We start from the raw sequence: 22,207 nt of genomic DNA, 5'->3' as shown, positions 1-22,207 counted from the left end.
ATGACAGAATGAGAGGAAATAAGATTTTCATGGCGAGTCATCGAAATTCGCCGTGGCACCGCCGCTTCACCGTATTGCGAAAACTCAAAAGCTCCGCAATTTAACATGGCCCAGGTGTGTAGTTGACACTGACCAAAGATGAAGCTTATACGACCAAATCCCAAGGAGGAGTTCGAAAAAGTTCGAGGCATGGAAATGGCAAAATTAGAGCCAAAATGTCACCTTCACCTCTAAATGGCGGACTTCCTGTTGGGTTTGTGACAATGGTCCCACTGACTTTTTTGTTCATCTTGGCATGATACACATGTGTGCCAATTTTCATACATGTTACTCAAACGATGTGGTCGTACGGCTGCATTTAACAAGGCATAGGTGGCGCTACAGAGCCATTTCCCAGTGCTCATATGTAAAACCATTAAAATACAAAATTTTTCGCCAGACCTGGCATGTGTGCAAAATTTCAAGAGTTTTTGAGCATGTTAAAGCCTTCAAAAAGGCCCTTGTTTTGCCTGAATAATAATAAGAAGAAACGGAGCAGATACAATAGGGCCTTCGCACTCTCAGTGCGAGGGCCCTAATGATAAGTAGTACATATAGATATTAACAACCGATAAAAAATATAGACAGGAATATCGTTGCTACATGTTTACTGAACCTTCTTTTAGTCACATGTTCATAACATCAGTGTCCGTTCCTGCCTCCTACAGGACACACTCTTCTTCCACTTTCTTACAGAACATTCATGTAACACAAAACCAATATATTAATATAAACAAATAATTTCTTACGATACCACATCTCCTCCCCCCTTAAGTCAACAAGTCCCTTGACTAATAAAATAACTGCTTATCTAAAGAATGCTTAACAAGCAATAAACATAATTAGGGTACCCATACAACTGTACATATGTTTCAATGTTTGTTTCTTTTTCATACTAATTGGGAAGTAACATCCTTCCTGTGAGATCAGTGCGCATTGTTGCTGTATTCCTGGAAGATCTCACACTATCTCACAAAGTCCTTTAAAATCTCTGGTGGACGTCTTTCTCTTTCTGAGAACGTTGCAACCCTGGTGCCACTGGGGAGTCTCCTGGAGCCGGAGTCTCCGGAGCATATGGCAACTTTTGGATCTCCGATGATGGGGTTTGTGACGATGTTTCCAACTCTGATGGCAAGCAGCACTCAGGAACTGTTTCTGTGTCATGAAATGGCTCCACCTCCCTGTCCGATGCCCTGGGAACAGTGTCTGCTACTCTTGCTCTCACCTGATCCACATGTCGCTTCCCAGTTTATCCAACGGTTACAATGTAAGACACTGGACCCGATCTTCTCACAATGACTTCTTGAATCCACTTCGGACCATAGGAGTAGTTTCTGATGAACACCTTGTCTCCTGGTGTGAAACTTCTCAGTATTTTCATGTTGTCATGAGTTTCTTTCTGTTTCCATTGCTTGTGCTGCACTTTTGTTTTCACATCAGGCATGAGCAAGCCCAAAACATGGTCAATGCCATTCTGCTTCATGAATGACTCAAACTCAGCACTTGTGAAACATGTTCCGTTGTCTGAAACTAACATTTTAGGTGGTCCAAACACACTGAAACTCTGTCGCAGTTTCTCTATAGTCACCTGTGATGTAGAGGATTTCACAGGGTAAATGTCCATCCACCTGGAAGGAGCATCCACTATGATTAGAAATATCTCCCCGAGGAAAGGCCCTGCATAGTCCACATGGATCCTGGACTATGGTGACTCCGGCCATTTGCAAGGGTGTAATGGTGCCGTAGGTGGTGACTTGTGGTGTTTCTGACACTCCTCACATGCCTGCACTTCCATTTCAACGTTCTCATCCATCCCTGGCCACCATACATAAGACCATGCCAAGCCTTCATCTTCGACATGCCTGTATGAGTCTGGTGCAGGAGTTTCAATATTTTGTCTCTGCCTTTGGTGGGAATAATTACTTGGGCTCAGCAGAGCACGCAACCATCCCTCACACTCAGTTCCAGCTTTCTCTGTCGATATGGCTTGAAACAGGCCCCGGTCTGAACAGGCCAGCCTTTTAAGGTGTACTCACGAACTCGGGACAACAAGACATCCTTAGCTGTCCAACGTTTGCTCTGTGCAGTGTCAACTAATGTGTCATCCAGTAGATTCATCATCAAAACCTGCTCGGCCATCTCTTCAGGCGCTGAGTCCGGTACAGCGGTACCTTATCTCTATGAAAGTCATAGAGAGGTGTTCTTTAGTTGTTCCCAGTTTAGGTTTGGTTTTTCCCTCGTTTTTGTTGTGTACACCGTCTGCAATAAAGCTCACTCGCATCACAGCCAGTGCCAGCGTTTTGGGTCCTCATTCTTACTGCACCACACGACTGCTGCCGCGGGGTGATAGCAGGTATTTTTTCAGCCCTAATTGAATTGTCTGCACTTGAATTTGCAGCAAAGGTCAGTTCATAACATAGTGACAGTGTTTTGAAACGTGCCAGTCAGTTCTAGCACCAGTCACATGGTGGCGCCATCAATTAAACATCCTGTTCACAGAATGACACAGTAATAAATCCTTGGATGATAAAACAGCCACAGGTACTGCGCAGGCTCATTAACTCTGTCCACTGTTGAGAAAACTGGGACAGTTTTATGGCCTTTCACTAAGATTTAAGTGTCTGATCCCTTTTGACTGCACAATTGGTTACCCTGGTTACATGTAGTAGTGATAGACTGCACCGCTATCAGTGTCTGTATGTGTAATAAGCTCAGCGTCTATTATGCATCGTCTAGGCAGGCGCTTTTTTTTTCTTAAAGAAATCTTTCACTTCTTGTAATTTTTTGTAATGTAATGTTTTTCCATTGCAAATATTAATCACGGTTAAATTAAGGGGGCTGGCAGTTAAAACTAAGCTAAGCTGTGATGTCATCAAGTACAGCTCAGTTCCTATTGTAGAACGATACGGACTTGGTTCCTCATCTCACCTGTGAGTGCACGTGCTTTAGTTCCTGTCCAAAACAGCCTGTGCAGAGAAAAGGAGCCTTGTTGGGTGCGTGGACAGAATTTTTCATTTGGTCTTTGACTCTGCAGGAGACGGATGCATAGGAAGCGGACAGACGAAAACTTTTTTCTTCACGTTTGATTATGACAACGTGGATATTTTCTGTTCTGGCCGCTCTCGCAGTAGCAGCCTCGGCTCAGAGCTGTAAGAAGTTTAAATTTGATACAAATTTTATTCTGCTGAAAAGAAATGCACATTTAATGAAAATTTTCACCAAAAAAAAAAAACACATTTCAAATTTAAGACATAGATATATTATGATTATATGTGAGTTTTGCTTTTTATTTGACCAAATATTGTAATTAGCCGCCAGAGGTGGACCAAAAAGCTGTTTTTAATGTTATGCTAGCTAGTTTTGTTGGTGGGTGGCGGTTTAGAAGGTTTGTACCGCTCTGTTGGGACTCGCAGCCGAAAGATTCATCCTTATATAATACTGCAACTTTTTTTTGTTAAATTTAAACATCTTTAAGTCACAGTATAGTAATGTGGTTACATATACAGACGCTAGAATGATTATTGTCGATGTGAATAAGGTGAAAGGAGATCGCACATATGACCTGTCCACAATGGCCTACTACATGGAGAAAGACGTATGTAGAACCTTTTTTGTTGTGCGCGCGTTTTGTATAATGGACCCATTGCCTAACTTCATCATTTCACGTGACTTTCTGCAGATGAAGGTGCTGCCACTGTTTACTGACCAGAGCAGAAACTTTACTGCTTCTGTGGATGGGCAGAACCTGGAGATGGAGAAGATCATCATTTACTACGTGGATGAGGAGCCCCCGACTGTTCATGCATCTCGTCCTCCTTGTCCATTTTTTTTTTTACATTTTTAAAAGAAATTTTAAAAACGCTTTTTTAAAGTAATCCCTTACCATCTAAATGTTAATACTGTCTCCAGGGCATGCAACACTATTGTCTGTGTCTCAGGAGAAGGTTCTGGATGGACAGTCAGTTACATCAATAGGGGCACACCTGGTGTAAATCATATTAATCGTCTTTGAGGGAGAACAGCTTTAGCAAATGATAAATAAGAAGTCCATTGCCATGAACGCTCTTGCTAAAACTTTATGGAGTTTGATTTTTTTTATTGATGTGTTTCTATATTATATCTTGATTTTTCAGCCACAAAAAAGGAAAAAAGATCAGAAAATCAGCACAGCCTTCCAAGAAACAGTGCAACATATAAGCCTCTGTAAAAAGCCAGAGCCAAAAAAAGATATTTATGTTGAAGCGTTGGATGGTAAAGTAACATTTCAGAAAAATAAGTACTCAAATAAAGCAACTGTAACATAACTGAAATCCTAGTTAAGCGCAGTAATGTAGAATTTGTAACTGTAGCCTTAGCTGGTTTGTATTACTAGTGTGCCGATTACAAGAAGCTTGACTTTATCATATTAAAATATTTTGATTTTTATCATCTTTATAAACATTCTGCAGGGATTAGCAGCCAGAAATTCACAACACAGACCATTGATTAAACTCAGTGTTGAAATAAAAAACATCTGGACTTCACACTTATTTGCACCTTTTTTTAAATAGTAAGAAACCTTTAGTATCTTAAGGTATCTCTATAGAATCTACTAAACTTGTCACGGTTTGACATGGCAGACCGTGGGGATATGGGGAATGGAGGACCCAGGCGCGGTGCTCTTAGTACAAGCAGTGCGTTTATTTACAGTGATGGAAAAACATGACAATAAATCCCGTGCTCTCCCGACTCCCGTGACGTGTCCTCTTCCCAGTGTTAGTGCTCCTGTCTCCGCTTCTCCGTGATGAGCACCCCGTGCTCGCTGCCCTCTCGTCTCTCGCTACTCCTGGGGACATAAGAGAGAGGCAGCTGTCAGACACACAATAATGCAGGAGACTCAAACTAAGAACTGGTCAAGAGACTAACGTGAAGCCACGCAATGATCCAGCGTCGGAGAGAGCTCCACCACACTCTCAAGTAGCTCCTCCGACTAGGCCTGATCAGCTGCAGGTGTGACATGGTCTTCAGGTGTGGCCAACAGTGTTGGGAAGGTTACTTTTAAAATGTATTCCACTACAGAATACTGAATACATGCCCCAAAATGTATTCTGTAACGTATTCCGTTACGTTACTCAATGAGAGTAACGTATTCTGAATACTTTGGAATACTTAATATATTATCATGCTGTTTACAACTACATGAATGTCCTATTGCTGTGATTTATTACTGTTACTGAAGGTCCGCGGCTCCGAAACGTAGTAAAGGGACCTCTGGCTAATACGTCGGGTTCGTGTCGGGCTGGTAGCCGAAAACTAGCTTTACTTTGTTGTCTGGGTCAACTTTGCTTGCGGGAGACAGAGAGAGGCGTTGAAAGGCTGCTCCAACAGAACTTATTTTTTCCGGAGGAAAACACGAACACAGTGTACAGTTGAGTCTTAATAGCTTACTTACAGCTGGGCTCCTCAGGCACTCTTCTTGGTTGCTGTGGTTATTATTATATTTACATGCTTCCAGCTCCCGTTTTGCTCCGTGACAGCTCGGACTTTTCCTTTCTCTCCCTCCCTCGCTCACAGACACATCACGTGTATGGCAGTCCATTCTCGCTGCAGCACGGACTACACTGCCCATGAGGCTACATGCTTTAGAGCTATGCCTGTAGCATTCTGCCTTTTAGCTTAGCACAACAACAACAACAAAAAAGCGCTCTCTCACCCAGGAAACACGCAGAGAGAGAGCGCGTCACCCTGTAACCATGGCAACCGTAACGCTGCCGCCTGGAACAACAGAACGTAGCTGTCAAACAAACCCAAACAATCCTGACCCGCGACAATATGAAACAGGAAAGTACCGCCGTGTATTCCATTTATTTCAACAAAGTAACTGTATTCTGAATACCACCTTTTTAAACGGTAACTGTAACGGAATACAGTTACTCATATTTTGTATTCTGAATACGTAACGGCGGTACATGTATTCCGTTACTCCCCAACACTGGTGGCCAATCACCTGCCAGGGCCACACCCACACACACATATGCAGGGAGAACGAGGGACAGCACTACAAAATACATATATTATAATATTAGTCCAAAACTGCTCAGGGTCCCTGGGTCGCTCAGACCCAGGACCCTGACAAAACTGCAGACATTTGTGTTTTTAACAATGGGTCCACAGGAGGAAACAACGTTTTCTGAGCAGCATTTCTTTATTGTGTAGAAAAACTGAGATGCACTCTTGAAATTTCACTTCTTTTTATATTAAAGGGGATTAAATGCATGGTTAAACATTTTTATACTGAGACAAAGAGGAGTTTCTCTGGTTTGGCCCACTTAAGACTAAAGTGGGCTGGATGTGGACATCGATGCAAAACGACTTTGACAGCAGGTCACAGTTAACGTACACTTGTATTTGCCAAAGTATGTCACAAACTGACACGTGTAATAGTCCAGTGAAGCTTTTGTATATTCAAGCTGACATTAATTTTTAGTAAAAATATCAGTGCATTAGTAAAACGCAATAACGATTATTTTGCGTTACCTTTACACGTGAGGCTGGGTAACTAAAAGTCATGACAGTGCCTTGCCACCAACAAAAGAATAAAATAAGAGCAGAATAAAGTAGATCCTTCCTCACCTCATATTTCTGAGTCCTCTGGTCCTGTTTAAGCCTTTGAGTTGATCGATTTTGGTAGGCTTGTGGATATTCTGGGGTTCCTGTAACTCAGGAGGAAAGTCTCTGAGTGAAGATCAGATAAAACCTGATTTCGGATGTTTATGGTTTGTGTTAATGTGTGTTCGTACTAGAACATAAAATAACCATTCTCTCTCTTATTTTTAAAGGAAGTGTGCATGCATCCAGCCAAATTTTTAGGTACACATGTTCAACTGCTTTCTAATGCAAATATCTAATCAGCCAATCACATGGCAGGAACTCAGTGCAGTATGTAAACATGGTCAAGACAAGCTGTCATGGGGGTTTATGTTTTAGACTTCATCTGGGTGAGATTATATTCTAAGTTGAGTTATACTCTGAGTGGTTTATGCTTGTTTTCTTGAAGTTTTCTGTTCTCGTTTGACCCATGATCAAGAGTTCGATCATGAGTTTCTGTTACGTTGTGGGTCTTGGGTTCTTAGTCATTCTTTCATTATGTTTAGAGCGTGTTTCTGTTTTCCTTCAGTTGTTTGTGATTATAATTCTCCCTCCCTCAGTGTCTGCTCCTGTGTTTACCAAGTTTCTGTGTTTTTGTCTCTTCATTGGTTTACCTGTCATGTCTCTTGTTTCCTCTTTTATTTTGATAGACCTTTGTCATGTGTTCAGCTTACTTAGTTTTGCTTCCTCCCTGTCTCGTCAGCTCTGGTTAGTCCCAGTTGTGAAACCGCCTGTTCCAGTCCCCTCGTTATCCTGCCTGTGTATATAAGTCTTCAGTCTCCCTGCTTGTTCTCACGTCCTCCACGTTAGCTGTGTGTTGTAGTTCCATGGTCTCAAGTCTCTGCAGTTGTTAGTTCTAATTTGTCTTTATTTTTTTTCCTTAGTGTTTGTTTTTAGTTCATTTTACCAACAATTAAAGCTGCTGCTTTAAAGTTTGTGTCTCAAAGTCCTGCATTTGTTCCAACCCTTGCTTGCCGCACAGCTCACCATGACACGAGCTGCTGGAGTTCAAGCCAAGCATCAGAATGGGAAAGAAAGGTTTAATTTAACTGATTTGGGACCTGGCATAGTTGTTAGTGCCAGGCAGGTGAGTATTCTGGAAACTGTTGATCTACTGGGATTTTGACACACAAACATCTTTTGGGTGGAGAGAGGAGAATGGCCACACTGCTTTAACGTGACACAAAGGCAACAGTAACTCAAATAACCACTTGTTACAAACATGTTATGCAGAAGAGTGTCTCTGAATTCATGCAGAAGCAGATGGGCTGCAGTAACAGACCACACCGGTGCTGCTTCTGTTAGCTAAGTACGGTGGCCCCTAGAGACAAAGCATGTACAAACTCCAAAACACGTACAGAATCCAAAACACATGCAAACTCCAAATCACAACGGAAGTGCTCCAGGACGCTAGGGGCAGTGTTGAGCTCGATTTGCAAAATAAACGGCAAGTTTGTTGCAAACGCATGGGCTGTATGGGACGGTCTAGGCTGTGTCCCAATTCAGGGTATGCACGCTTGAAGTACGCACACTACGCGTACTACGTACGGTGCTACAAGGTACTACAAGTACGGGAAGTGCGGAAGTGAGAGGCTTGTGAAATGGGACGGTCTAGCCTTCGTCGCGCTGTTCAGGTTGCCTAGCAACCATGATACTAACCGTGAGAAACGTTTCATACAGCTTTGTGTGATAGAAATGAAGGAGAAAAAATGTTGTGTTGTTCATTCATTTTTGTCATGACATCACTTTGATTAGTTGAGACCACAGGACTGTAAAACATGATAGTTGGGCTTCATTTCTGTACTGAACAGTCATTTCAAGATTAGTTAGTAAATAATAATTAGCTAATGTTGTTCATGAGACTAAAGTCATCTCACTGTGGTAATGTTAATATAATATGGACAATATTATATGTATTGTCAGATTATCATAGATATATATACACATATATATACATATATATATGAGCTTGAACTCTGGGTCAAAGATGCAAGTAGCAGTTATTTATATTTCCTATCACCTTAAATCTTCACTCAAAGACAAGTATCTCTGACAGTGTATATACAGATGTATTATATATAAGAGACAAACATTGTTCTTTTAATATGTTGGCATTACTAAATTTGGCTCAATGCTTACATATATGTGTAAAAAGAAAATGTACGAGCTGTGATAACTGTTGGTGATAGAATGAAGAGTAGACTGATATATTAAATATTCCTTTATTGGGTGAGAAAATCAGACCATGTCATAACTGCTTTAAGTCATACAGAATAGATATCAGAGCCTTAAACAGGCTGACTTCTGCTAAATGGGTCAAATTGGGCAGAAAGTATACAAACACATAACATCCTTATAGAATATGATGTAACACTATAGATCAACTTACCTCAGAATACATAAAGCATATAAACAATTACAGCAATATGATGCAACAAACACAGCAGTGCTACTAATCCAAAATACTCAAAGCTTCATAGAACTGAAACAAACATTTATTTTTAGCTCCATTCTGCTGCTGATACATACTTTAGGTTTCTGAATATTAAACTTGTTGCTGCCTTTCATAGTGTGTAACTTGAAGGCCCTGAGTACTTTCTCCCACACTGAAAACAGTGGAATGATAAAATTATTTGAACATTACCTAATAAGACTGATTCAGGACAGACAATTAGTTATTTTACACTTTTCTAGCAGTCCTTCACAAACAGGGAACAGTCTGTCTATTCTCTCCATCTGTCAGCTGCTGCTGGCTCTTCCTCCTCCTCTTCCTCACACACTGCTGAGTTTGTCCTGGTGGATCATCAGGGGTGCAAAGCCTCACAGATGACGTGCAGCAGTGGGTCAGTCTGTCCTCACTCTGGACACTTGCAGTCGTCACACATGGAAACCAAATGTGTGATAAGCTGCAGGATTCAAACACAAGTGTAACTTATAAATACATGTTCATACTTTTATTCCACAATCAGAGAGAAAGGAACAGAGAGAGAGTGCAAGACAGACAGACAGGTGACAGTCTCAGGTGTACACACTGCTACAAAACAGCACAAGAGAAGGAGGATTTAGTGTTTGTGTTATTACGAGTGCTAAACAAGAAGAGTTCCCAGATGGTCCAGTGGACACATGTGTGACTCCTGTGATTAAAGCATCTTTCTTTCAGCTTAACGAGTGAACCGTCAGCTCGTTCAAACACACGTTAAAGTCCGTTTGGCTCGACACCACCGAACAGAGGCAGCAATATAACATAGCTAACATTAACAGTGCAGTGAATCCTGCTTGTGCCGTCATATTCAGGACTGCAAACCGAGCAGCATCACTGACTTTCAGCTTGTTGTGTTTGTGGATATATGACTGACTTTAATTATCCATAAAATCATCACATTCTCTGTAAGATTAAGGTCGACTATTGAACGGCGTATATTTTGAAGTAAAGGCTTTAAAACCAAGTTAGTACAAACATCGCTAATGTCACATAACTTTGCTGACATGTGGCCAACAGTAATGTTTTAATGTTCTTCATTATTAAACATTTGCGCATAAATAAGTGACATAATATTCAGTACTTACTTTTGAAAGTTTACTCTTCGGCCGCTCCGCTTCCACCGTTTTTTTCGGCAAAATTATCCACACCACCGCTGCGCTATGAAGGCTGGGATATGTTGGGCCATGAAGGCTACATCGAACCATCCTTAAAATTCAGGAAAATGAAGGACGCATTTGAGGGCCGCATTTCGAGCAGCCTTTGAATTGGGACAGCCTTCGTCACGGCGCTGTGACGTAATCGGCCTTAAAATGCGGCCCAAATCCGGTCATTGGTACTTCCTGGCTTGTGTAGTTACTAGGTAACAAAAGCTCAACACTGCCCCTAGCGTCTTGGAGCACTTCCGTTGTGATTTGAAGTTTGCATGTGTTTTGTATTTTGCATGTGTTTTGGAGTTTGCATGTGTTTTGGATTGTGTTTTGGATTTTGTACGTGTTTTGAAGTTTGCATGTGTTTTGGATTTTGTACGTGTTTTGAAGTTTGCATGTGTTTTGGGGTTTGCATGTGTTTTGGAGTTTGCATGTGTTTTGGATTGTGTTTTGGATTTTGTACGTGTTTTGAAGTTTGCATGTGTTTTGGATTTTGTACGTGTTTTGAAGTTTGCATGTGTTTTGGAGTTTGCATGTGTTTTGGGGTTTGCATGTGTTTTGGAGTTTGCATGTGTTTTGGATTGTGTTTTGGAGTTTGCATGTGTTTTGGATTGTGTTTTGGATTTTGTACGTGTTTTGGAGTTTGCATGTGTTTTGTATTTTGCATGTGTTTTGTATTTTGCATGTGTTTTGGGGTTTGCATGTTTTTTGGAGTTTGCATGTGTTTTGGATTGTGTTTTGGATTTTGTACGTGTTTTGAAGTTTGCATGTGTTTTGGATTTTGTACGTGTTTTGAAGTTTGCATGTGTTTTGGAGTTTGCATGTGTTTTGGAGTTTGCATGTGTTTTGGGGTTTGCATCTGTTTTGGAGTTTGCATGTGTTTTGGAGTTTGCATGTGTTTTGGATTGTGTTTTGGATTTTGTACGTGTTTTGGGGTTTGCATCTGTTTTGGAGTTTGCATGTGTTTTGGGGTTTGCATGTGTTTTGGATTTTGTACGTGTTTTGGATTTTGTACGTGTTTTGGATTTTGCACGTGTTTTGGAGTTTGCACGTGTTTTGGAGTTTGCATGTGTTTTGTATTTTGCATGTGTTTTGGGGTTTGCATGTGTTTTGTATTTTGTACGTGTTTTGGATTTTGTATGTGTTTTGGATTTTGTATGTGTTTTGGATTTTGTACGTGTTTTGAAGTTTGCATGTGTTTTGGATTTTGTACGTGTTTTGAAGTTTGCATGTGTTTTGGAGTTGCACGTGTTTTGGAGTTTGCATGTGTTTTGGATTTTGTACGTGTTTTGGAGTTTGTACATGTTTTGTCTCTAGGGGCCACCGAAAACCGAGGCTACAGTTTGCATGTGCTCACCACAATAATCTGGTTCGATGAGTTTCGATTTTGTTGCAACATCTAGATGGTACGATCCAAATATAGCATGAACAACATGAAAGCAGGTTTCCGTCTTAACAGTTCAGGCTATCAGTAGTGGTGTAATGGTGTGAGGGAAATCTTCTTGGCATCAAAGAACAGAAAGCCGAGGTTATAGTTTACATAAGATCACTAAAATGTTCTGGTCTGATTAGTCTTGAGTTCTGCTGCTGTAGGGTCAGACTTTACTGTAAACAACCATGAACCATGGTTCAACATGTATTTTTTCTTGATGTTACCTTGTCACGGTTTAGGCTCTTTAGTACCAACTGAAATTTTCAGGGTGAGATTAATAAAAAACAGAGAATTATCTTTCAGTTAACACTACTGATTTACATCCTGCATGGCAGCCATACATACTGGAAGAAAAGAAAGAAAGAGATCATATGTAAAAGGGAATTTTGATAAAGTGCTTATAAACGTTATAAATGATCTTTTTTTTCTTAAAGAAATCTTTTACTTCGTGTAATGTTTTTCATACCATATGTAATTTCCATTGCAAAAATTAATCACAGTTAAATTAGGGGAGATGGCATTAAAAACTAAGCTAAGCTGTGACGTCATCAAGAAAAAAACTCCCGTTTGAACGAACTTGCGCCCACCGGAGCCTCGACGGATTTCTTCGTTCGGACTCTGCGGGAGACAGACGCATAGGAAGCGGACAAACGAAGACTTCTTTCTTCACGTTTGATCATGAAAATGTGGATTTTTGCTGTTCTGGCCGCTCTCGCGGTCGGAGCCTCGGCTCAGGACTGTAAGTAGTTTAAATTTGTTCCAAACTTTATTCTAAAAAGAAAGGCACAGCTCAGTTTTAGTAGATTTAATGGAAATTTTCACAAAAACGAACAAAAAAACCAAGTACATTTTAAAAGTTCAGAGCAGCTTTATTTAAGACATAGATAAATTATCTTTCTATGAGATGTAGTTTTGCTTGTTTTATTTGGTCAAATATTGTAATTTGCCACCAGAGTTGAACCAAAAAGCTGTTTTTAATGTTACACTAGCTAGTTTTGTTGGTGGGTGGGGAAGGTTTGTTCCGCTGTGTTGGGACTAGCACCCAAAAGATTCATTCTTATATTCTTATTCATTCTTATATTCTTATTCATTCTTATATAATACTAACTATACTGTACAGTCACAGTATAGTAATGTGGTTACGTATCTGAGTTCCTGTTAATAACCTGCTAGTATGGTGGGGTTTTTTTCCTCTTTCTCTTTAGGTCCAAGTACATGTCAGACTATGAAGTGGGCTACATGCGACGGACCCCCATGTTCGTGTTATCTTCTGGTTGGCGAAGGTGTAAAACAGACCATAGACTGCACAGCATGTAAGTTTAGAAGTGATAAACGGACTCCTTCCTGTTTCATGTCCTCTGTTTGAAACTCCAGCCTGCTCATGGTGTGCATTTTGTTCCCCCCTCAGTGGTCCCCAAGTGCTTCTTGATGAAAGCTGAAATGTACAGAGCTAGAAAGGGTATGAGCACTCGCAGTAATGCAGGAAAGCCACACGAGACTGCCATTGTGGACAACGATGGCATCTATGACCCCGAGTGTGAGAGTGACGGCAAATTCAAGGCCAAGCAGTGCAACAACACAGATGTGTGCTGGTGCGTCAACAGCGCTGGAGTTCGTCGGACTGACAAGGGAGACCAGAACCTCAAGTGTGAGAAACTGGTGGAGACCTAGTAAGTGATTTCACTATAGTGAAGGATTGCTGTGAGGATGAATAGTTCAAATATTCAACATCATTTTTTTATTTTATTTTTTCCCCTCTTCCAGCTGGATCCGTCTTCAGCTGACACACAAGCAGGGGCCCACCGTGACTAAAGACAATTTGAAGACGTAAGTCCACTTCAGCCCTTATTAAAAGTTAAGAAGCATGCTGAGGCTGACATTTCCAGATCTCACCATCCTAATGTCTTTTTAAAACAGTGCTATTTCGACTGAACTTAACAAGCGTTACAAACTTGACCGTAGCCTTGTGAAGGATGTTCAGGTGAGTGAGAGTCCAACAAAAAACTGCTTATAATTTAGAACAAAGCAAAAAGCATCACTGCCATGCTAACTAACATCCTGTCATTCTACAGTATGACCCAGACGCTCGCATGATTGTGGTTGATGTGAATAAGGTGAAAGGAGACCGCACACAGGACCTGTCCACAATGGCCTACTACATGGAGAAAGACGTACGTAGAACCTTTTTGTGTGTGTGTGCGTTTTGTATAATGGACCCACTGGCTAACTTCATCATGTCGCGTGACTTTCTGCAGGTGAAGGTGCTGCCACTGTTTACTGACCAGAGCAGACGCTTTACTCCTTCTGTGGATGGGCAGACCCTGGAGATGGAGAAGATCATCGTGTACTATGTGGACGAGGAGGCCCCAACCATGACCATGAAGCACCCGACAGGCGGGATCATCCGCATCATTGTGGTGGTGGTGCTGGCTGTGATTGCTGGCCTGCTGGCTGTGGTGAGCGCATCTGCATGTCAGAAGTGTCGTTTAAAGAACGAATGTTAAAAACAAAAAGCCATAATTTAGTTTCTTCTCTGTGTTTGTAGTTCTTTGTCCAGAAGCAACAGAGGAAGTACAAAAAAACTCAGGTGAGATAAACGACCTGTTGTCGGTAAATTCATCTTTTGAGAAAAAGGAAAAAAGGGTCATTGTATAAACTTTTTTTGTGTCTGCTCTTTCCTCCAATTCAGCAAAGAGAGATGGAGCAAATGTAAAGCAGAGAGAGTGTGAAGAGTCGACGCATACGCGTACCTGACAGGTGGGATCATCGCTGTCATCGTGGTGGTAGTGATTGGTGTGATTGCTGTGGCGAGCGTATTTGCATGTCAGAAGTGTCGTTTAAAGAACAAATGTTAAAATAAAAAGCCATAATTTGCAACTGTTTTATGACCAGAGCAGAACCTCACAGGAGTCCTTCACTCATGTTATTGCCTGGCTCCTAGACGGGTCGTAACAACCTGCTTTAGCAAATGACAAATAAGGAGTCCATTGCCATGAACATGCTTAGTCTTGCTAAAACTTTATGTAGTTTGATTTTTTTATTGATGTGTTTCTGTATTATATCTTATTTGTTCAGCTGCAAAAGAGGAAAAAAGATCAAAATAAGTGTTGTTACTTCAGAAAATTATTATTTTTTAATTGGCACAGTGAAGACTGACAGGAAAGTGGAGGATGGAGAGGGGAAGACGGCCCGGGTTCGTCCACAGTCAGCAGATCTCAGAGCACCTTTGGGAAGTGTTGGAACAAGAGATTCACATTGTGGATGCGTAGCCAACAAATCTGCAGCAGCTGTTTGATGCTTTCATGTCAGCGTCTGAGGAGTGTCCAAAATATGTCTATGAATTTAATTCATGCTAAAAGCAGGTTTTGTAAAAGGACTTAGAGCCATGCCTCTCACCCCTCCTGTTATTTAATAAAGCTAACATGACAGTAATAAGGCTCTTTGTGGGTATTTTTTTTTTTAAGATCTAATTGAATTTTCTGGATTTGGGTTGAATTTGCCACGAAGATCAGTTCATAACAAAGTGACAGTGTTTTGAAATGTGTGCCTGTCAGTTTTAGCACCAGTCACATGGTGGCGCCATCTCTCAGCCATCCTGTTCACGTAATAAATCCTTGGATGATAAAACAGCCACAGACACTGCGCAGGTTCATTAACTCCGTCCACTGTTGAGAAAACTGGGACAATCTTATGACCCGTCATAAAGATTAAGGTGTCTGATCCCTTTTGACTGCACAATTGGTTACCCTGGTTACATGTAGCAGTGATAGGCTTTGCACAGCAACAAGCAACAGTTACAAGCTCAGCATCTATGCTGCATTGTTCAGGCAGGCGGTGAAAAAGCCAAATTTAGCTGTTGGCTAACTGGCATCCAGAATGGATGTGTTAAATAGCCTGTATGGCTTCACACAGAGTTCCAAACTTGTCCTACAAGCTTCCTTAAAGTAAGCTAGGAGGCTAAGTTTTTAAGTATGAGTAGTTATTTTTATATAACTTACAAAAAGAAGCTCAAGTGGTTTTATTGTCATTTCAACCACTGAGACCATGGTGCTTCATGTAACAGTAAATCAGCAAAGGACTGCATAAAGTGCAAGTATGCAAAAATTAAAAAACTGTGCAACAGAACGATGCATACACTAGTCGGTGCAATAGAAACGTGCAACAATGACAGTGGGTTGTGCAAAAAGTACCTGAAGTAATTAAATGAAGGTACAAAGGTATGTGTGAGTCTGTGATTTTGGGTATGTTTATGGTTTGTGTTAATGTGTGTTCCCACTAGAAAATAAAATTAACAATTCTCTCTCAGGCCCTCCAAATTATGGAGGCCTTTCTGCCCTCACCACACTCCCTGCCAGTGGCTGATGCCCTCAGGCGTCGGTGTGTTGGTGGTTCTTGGTGTCCGGGGCTGGGCGCTCAGGTATGTACCGGCTCACTGTAAAACATGGGCCCGGGCACCCGTGACTTGGTTGGGGGGCCCTCAGGCCTCTGGGCCTGCGGCTCGGTTCACTCTGGCACAGCTGGCTGCCGGCAGAGCCCATGGGCACGCCACTGCAGCCCCCTCTGGCTTCTGCTCCGTGGCTGCTTGGTAACCCCTCGTCAGGGGCTCTCCTTTGCTCTTCCCAGAAGGGTGGCATGGATGCCCCTCTGGTGGTCCTCCTTGGGCTCTCACACTCTGGGGCATCTGGATGTCTGGGGCCTGAATCTACTCCATGCATGCTTCATGCCCTGGGGGACGGGGCTATGGCCCCCCACACCCTCTAGCAGATCGTTACATGGAGAAACCTTTTGAATACAAGCGCGCTCATCCACACAGGTGTGCACACAGGTGTTCACTGTTCATAGACACAAACCATACCTTTCTTGGCTGCTCCCTCAAAGCACATTGTGTGCTGTTGGTCCTTCGTGCTGCACAACAACATTCAATATTTAGTATTTACTGTTTATTTAATTACTACTCTTAAACCGGACTAACAAGGACTAAGGACATTACAGGCCACCAGCTGGACCCTCTGCAGTTTGCCTACCGGGCAAACAGGTCAGTGGATGATGCAGTGAACATGGGGCTGCATTACATCCTGCAACACCTCGACCGCCCGGGAACTTATGCCAGGGTCCTGTTTGTGGACTTTAGTTCGGCTTTCAACACCATCGTGCCTGAACTTCTCTCTTCCAAACTCTCCCAGCTCAGTGTGTCACCAGCTTCCTGACAGACAGAAAGCAACAAGTGAGGCTGGGGGAGATCACCTCTGAAACTCGGTCCCTCAGTATTGGTGCCCCTCAAGGATGTGTCCTCTCACCACTACCGTTCTCCCTCTACACTAATGACTGCACCGCCAAGAACTCGGCTGTTAAACTCCTAAAGTTTGCAGATGACACCACCGTCATTGGCCTCATTCAGGATGGTGATGAGTCTGCATACCGGCAGGAAGTTGAGCGGCTGGTACTCTGGTGCAGTCAGCACAATCTGGAGCTGAACACTCTTAAGACTGTAGAGATGACAGTGGACTTCAGGAGACATCCTTCAACTCTGCCCCCCCTTACCATATCAGACAGCCCTATGTCGACTATGAAGATCTTCAAGTTCCTGGGTACCACCATCTCCCAGGACCTGAAGTGGGAGACCAACATCTCCTCCATCCTCAAAAAGACCCAGCAGAGGATGTACTTCCTGAGACAACTGGGGAAGTACAGTCTTCCACAGGAGCTGCTAATCCAGTTCTACACTGCAGTCATTGAGTCTGTCCTGTGCTCCTCCATCACAGTCTGGTATGGTGCAGCCACTAAACAGGACAGGAGCAGACTGCAGTGGACTGTACTGGGCAGCAGAAAGGATCATCGCGCCCCCTGCCCTCCATCCAGGATCTGTACCTCTCAAGAACCAGGAAACGGGCAGGAAAATCATCACAGACCCCTCACACCCTGGACACAGACTTTTGATCTGCTGCCCTCTGGCAGACGGTACAGAAGCCTGCAGACCAGGACCACCCGACACAGGAACAGTTTCTTTCCCTCGCCATCTCCTCCTAAACAGTTGACCTGTCACACTGCTCCCACTGCCAGACTGCAACTGCACCTTATGTACATTCTGTAGTATTCATGCCACCTCATTCATTTCTGTATTTTATGTATATAAGTTTAGATTAGTTATTTATAGTTAGTTTACACAGCTATGTGTATGCATGTGTATGCATGTGTAATGTATATATAGACACGTGTGTGTGTGTGTGTGTGTGTGTGTGTGATTTACATTGCTGTGCTTAGGTGGGGTTAGGCCTGTGCTTAGGCCTAACCCAGTTAGGCGAGTTTTTCGGAAACGGTTGATCTACTGGGATTTTGATACAAAAACATCTTTTGGGTGGAGAGAGGAGAATGGCCAGACTGCCTTAACATGACACAAAGGCAACAGTAACTCAAATAAACACTTGTTAAGAACAAGGGGTTCTCTGAATTCATGTTGAAGCACATGGGCTGCACCGGGTGCTACTCCTGTGAGCCAGGACTGGACTGGGACAAAAAATCAGCCCGGGCATTTTTACCAGAGACCGGCCCACCAGGTATTACAGGAAAAGCCATAAAGCCTTTGAATGAAAACAAATGCTGTTGTGACAGTGATGTACACTGTTTTGTTGGTATATATGTATCAATCTAATAAACTTAAACCTAGATAGCTCACTAGCTGTAAACCGCAAAAACACAGCTCACTAGCTGTAACCATTCACATGGCACTCTGGCCCAGAGCTCACCTTTCTCTGGGCTTAAATCCCTTTAATTACTGATGTGAGTCAGCTGTGTAAAAGAGAAAAGGCGGCACCTCAGGCAAAAATATTTTACTTGTGTAATGTTTTTCATACCATATGTAATTTCCATTGCAAATATTAATCACAGTTCAATTAAGGGGGATGGCAGTAAAAACTAAGCTAAGCTATGACATCATCAAGTACACTTCCGTTCATATTGTAGAACCACCGCGCTGCGTTCTCCTAAAGACTCTTGTGAAGACGTTTGAAAGAAGTACGGACTTGTGGCCACCGGAGATGTGTTGGGCGCGTCGACAGAATTCTTCGTTCGGTCTTTGACCTCTGCGGGAGACTGATGCACAGGAAGCGGACAGACGAAGACTTCTATCTTCACTTTTGATCATGAAAATGTGGATTTTTGCTTTTCTGGCCGCTCTCGCGGTCGGAGCCTCAGCTCAGAGCTGTAAGTAGTTTAAATTATAGTCACTTCATTCCCCCTTTTTAACCCTCAAAACCCACCTATTCAAGATAGCCTGGTGATGGTGTAAAACAGCCCATAGACTGCACAGCATGTAAGTTTAGAAGTGATAAACGGACTCCTTCCTGTTTCATGTCCTCTGTTTGAAACTCCAGCCTGCTCATGGTGTGCATTTTGTTTCCCCCTCAGTGGTCCCCAAGTGCTTCTTGATGAAAGCTGAAATGTACAGAGCTAGAAAGGGTATGAGCACTCGCACATTTGCAGGACAGCCAGATGAGACTGCCATTGTGGACAACGATGGCATCTATGACCCCGAGTGTGAGAGTAACGGCAAATTCAAGGCCAAGCAGTGCAACGGCACAGATGTGTGCTGGTGCGTCAACAGCGCTGGAGTTCGTCGGACTGACAAGGGAGACCAGAACCTCAAGTGTGAGAAACTGGTGGAGACCTAGTAAGTGATTTCACTATAGTGAAGGATTGCTGTGAGGATGAATAGTTCAAATATTCAACATCATTTCTTTATTTTTTTTCTTTTCCCTCTCTTCCAGCTGGGTCCGTCTTCAGCTGACACACAAGCAGGGGCCCACCGTGACTAAAGACAAGTTGAAGACGTAAGTCCACTTCAGCCCTTATTAAAAGTTAAGAAGCATGCTGAGGCTGACATTTCCAGATCTCACCATCCTAATGTCTTTTTAAAACAGTGCCATTGCAACTGAACTTAACAAGCGTTACCAAATGAACCCCAGCCTGGTGAAGGACGTTCAGGTGAGTGAGAGTCCAACAAAAAACTGCTTATAATTTAGAACAAAGCAAAAAGCATCACTGCCATGCTAACTAACATCCTGTCATTCTTCAGTATGACCCAGACACCCGCATGATTGTGGTTGATGTGAATAAGGAGAAAGGAGACCGCACATATGACCTGTCCACAATGGCCTACTACATGGAGAAAGACGTATGTAGAACCTTTGTGTGTGTGTGTGTGTGTGTGTGTGTGTGCGTTTTGTATAATGGACCCACTGGCTAACTTCATCATGTCACGTGACTTTCTGCAGGTGAAGGTGCTGCCACTGTTTACTGACCAGAGCAGACGCTTTACTCCTTCTGTGGATGGGCAGAACCTGGAGATGGAGAAGATCATCGTGTACTATGTGGACGAGGAGCCCCCGAGTCTTCGTGCGAGGAGCCCCCGACTCTTCGTCCATCTCATCCTCCTTTTCCAATGTTTTTTACATTTTTAAAAGAAATTTTGAAAAACTTTAAAAAAAAAAAAAAAGAAAAAAAAAAGTCCCTTACCATCTACAGCTCCACATTGACTGGTTCCAGCTGGAGGACCCGCTCAGCTGGGTGAGAGGATGGAGCGCCGCGGTGAGAGAGGTTCTTGTTTTTCTCCCAACATCCAAGCAGTACGCCTGTGACAGCCACTTCAGTGACTTTGTGACAGTTGAAGTGGAGTGGGTAGGGGTGAGCTGCTGTTTCTTTTGATCCCCTGTTTTCTCCTGTTTTGAGTAAGCTAAGGAGGTCAGACTCTATCTGTGTTTTTGACTCTTGTTGTGGTAAGGTTAGGTGTGTGGGAATCAGTTTAGATTCGTTTTGTTTATTATTTTGGCCTTAGCTCACCCCGACGTGTTGACACTCCCGTTTTGTTGTATCTTTTTTATCACTTTGTAAATAAATCACCTTTTAACAAACTGATTTGTTTCCTGTCACTGCTTCGGTCTTGTGGAGCGAGCGAGTGCTTCACTCATGTTATTGCCTGGCTCCTAAATAAGAAGTCCATTGCCATGAACACGCTTAGTCTTGCTAAAACTTTATGTAGTTTGATTTTTTTATTGATGTGTTTCTGTATTATATCTTATTTGTTCAGCTGCAAAAGAGGAAAAAAGATCAAAGTAAGTGTTGTTACTTCAGAAAATTATTATTTTTTGATAGGCACAGTGAAGACTGACAGGAAAGTGGAGGATGGAGAGGGGAAGACGGCCCGGGTTCGTCCACAGTCAGCAGATCTCAGATAGAGCACCTTTGGGAAGTGTTGGAACAAGAGATTCACATTGTGGATGCGTAGCCAACAAATCTGCAGCAGCTGTTTGATGCTTTCATGTCAGCGTCTGAGGAGTGTCCAAAATATGTCTATGAATTTAATTCATGCTAAAAGCAGGTTTTAGAGCCATTCTTCTCACCCCTCCAGGTATTTAATAATGCTAACATATTCTAACTGTAGCTTTAGCTGGTTTGTATTACTAATGTACACTAATGACAGTAACTCTTTGTGGGGGGGGGGGTTTGTTTTTTTTTTTAGATGTAATTGAATTTTCTGGATTTGGGTTGAATTCGCCACGAAGGTCAGTTCATAACAAAGTGACAGTGTTTTGAAATGTGTGCCTGTTAGTTCTAGCACCAGTCACATGGTGGCGCCATCTCTCAGCCATCCTGTTCACGTAATAAATCCTTGGATGATAAAACAGCCACAGACACTGCGCAGGTTTATTAGCTCTGTCCACTGGTGAGAAAACTGGGACAATCTTATGACCCGTCATAAAGATTAAGGTGTCTGATCCCTTTGGACTGCGCAATTGGTTACCCTGGTTACACGTAGCAGTGATAGGCTATGCACAGCAACAAGCAACAGTTACAAGCTCAGCATCTACCACATACAGCGGTGCACTACAAACTGAAATGAGACAGGGTTCCTCTGAGACCATGGTGCTACATGTAACAGTAAATCAGCACAGGACTGCATAAAGTGCAAGTATGCAAAAATTAAAAACAAAACAGTTCAACAGAACGATGCATACACTAGTCGGTGCAATAGAAACGTGCAACAATGACACTGGGTTGTGCAAAAAGTACCTGGGGTAATGAAATGAATGTACAAACATATGTGTGTGAGAGTCTCTGAGTGAAGATCAGATAAAACCTGATTTCGGATGTTTATGGTTTGTGTTAATGTGTGTTCCTACTAGAAAATAAAATAAACCGTTCCCTCTTTTTATTTTAAAGGAAATGTGCATGCATCTGGTCAAATTTTTAGGTACACTGCTTGCTAATGCAAATATCTAATCAGCCAATCACATGGCAGCAACTCAGCGCAGTATGTAGACATGGTCAAGACAAGCTGTCACGAGGCTTTATGTTTTAGACTTCATCTGGGTGAGATTATATTCTAAATCGTTATACTCTCCGAGGGGTTTGTGTTTATTTTCTTGTAGTTCTGTTTTTGTTTGATCATTGATCAGGAGTTCGATCATTCCTTCACTATGTTTA

General features: G+C 42.4%; 2 protein-coding genes and 1 long non-coding RNA gene across 5 annotated transcripts; 2 read left to right on the top strand and 1 right to left on the bottom strand.

Annotated features, from left to right (window-relative positions):
• Window positions 1–4,698: 4,698 nt before the first annotated feature.
• On the bottom strand, window positions 4,699–5,516 carry LOC120443220. Its single transcript, XR_005615248.1, has 2 exons — window positions 5,471–5,516; window positions 4,699–4,864 (listed from the first exon to the last, which is right to left on the bottom strand). It is a non-coding gene; the product is annotated as an uncharacterized LOC120443220 (long non-coding RNA).
• A 6,042-nt stretch (window positions 5,517–11,558) lies between these two features.
• On the top strand, window positions 11,559–15,166 carry LOC116321314 (tumor-associated calcium signal transducer 2-like). Of its 2 annotated transcripts, none has more exons than XM_039621464.1 (10): window positions 11,559–12,467; window positions 12,934–13,041; window positions 13,137–13,398; window positions 13,493–13,555; window positions 13,646–13,709; window positions 13,801–13,899; window positions 13,984–14,184; window positions 14,274–14,315; window positions 14,418–14,485; window positions 14,880–15,166. In XM_039621464.1, exons 1-9 carry the CDS (start codon window positions 12,407–12,409, stop codon window positions 14,439–14,441), a joined length of 924 nt encoding a protein of 307 aa, XP_039477398.1. In that variant the 5' UTR covers window positions 11,559–12,406; the 3' UTR covers window positions 14,442–14,485; window positions 14,880–15,166. The 2 variants fall into 2 exon arrangements, with proteins under 2 accessions (XP_039477398.1, XP_039477397.1); XM_039621463.1 differs by having other exon boundaries at window positions 11,560–12,467; window positions 14,875–15,166.
• Window positions 15,167–18,515: 3,349 nt separating this feature from the next.
• On the top strand, window positions 18,516–20,634 carry LOC116321339 (tumor-associated calcium signal transducer 2-like). 2 transcript variants are annotated; one of them, XM_039622065.1, is made up of 6 exons: window positions 18,516–18,928; window positions 19,133–19,394; window positions 19,492–19,554; window positions 19,645–19,708; window positions 19,800–19,898; window positions 19,999–20,634. In XM_039622065.1, the coding sequence occupies exons 1-6, from the start codon at window positions 18,868–18,870 to the stop codon at window positions 20,182–20,184; spliced, it is 735 nt and encodes a 244-aa protein (XP_039477999.1). In that variant the 5' UTR covers window positions 18,516–18,867; the 3' UTR covers window positions 20,185–20,634. The 2 variants fall into 2 exon arrangements, with proteins under 2 accessions (XP_039477999.1, XP_039478000.1); XM_039622066.1 differs by having other exon boundaries at window positions 18,916–19,037.
• The last annotated feature ends 1,573 nt before the right edge of the window (window positions 20,635–22,207 follow it).

This window comes from Oreochromis aureus, linkage group 13 (assembly GCF_013358895.1).
Source record: "Oreochromis aureus strain Israel breed Guangdong linkage group 13, ZZ_aureus, whole genome shotgun sequence".
NCBI classification, from domain to species: Eukaryota; Metazoa; Chordata; class Actinopteri; order Cichliformes; family Cichlidae; genus Oreochromis; species Oreochromis aureus.
The sequence above is the reverse complement of the archived record's forward strand: the minus strand, read 5'-3'. Positions and strand labels throughout refer to the sequence as shown.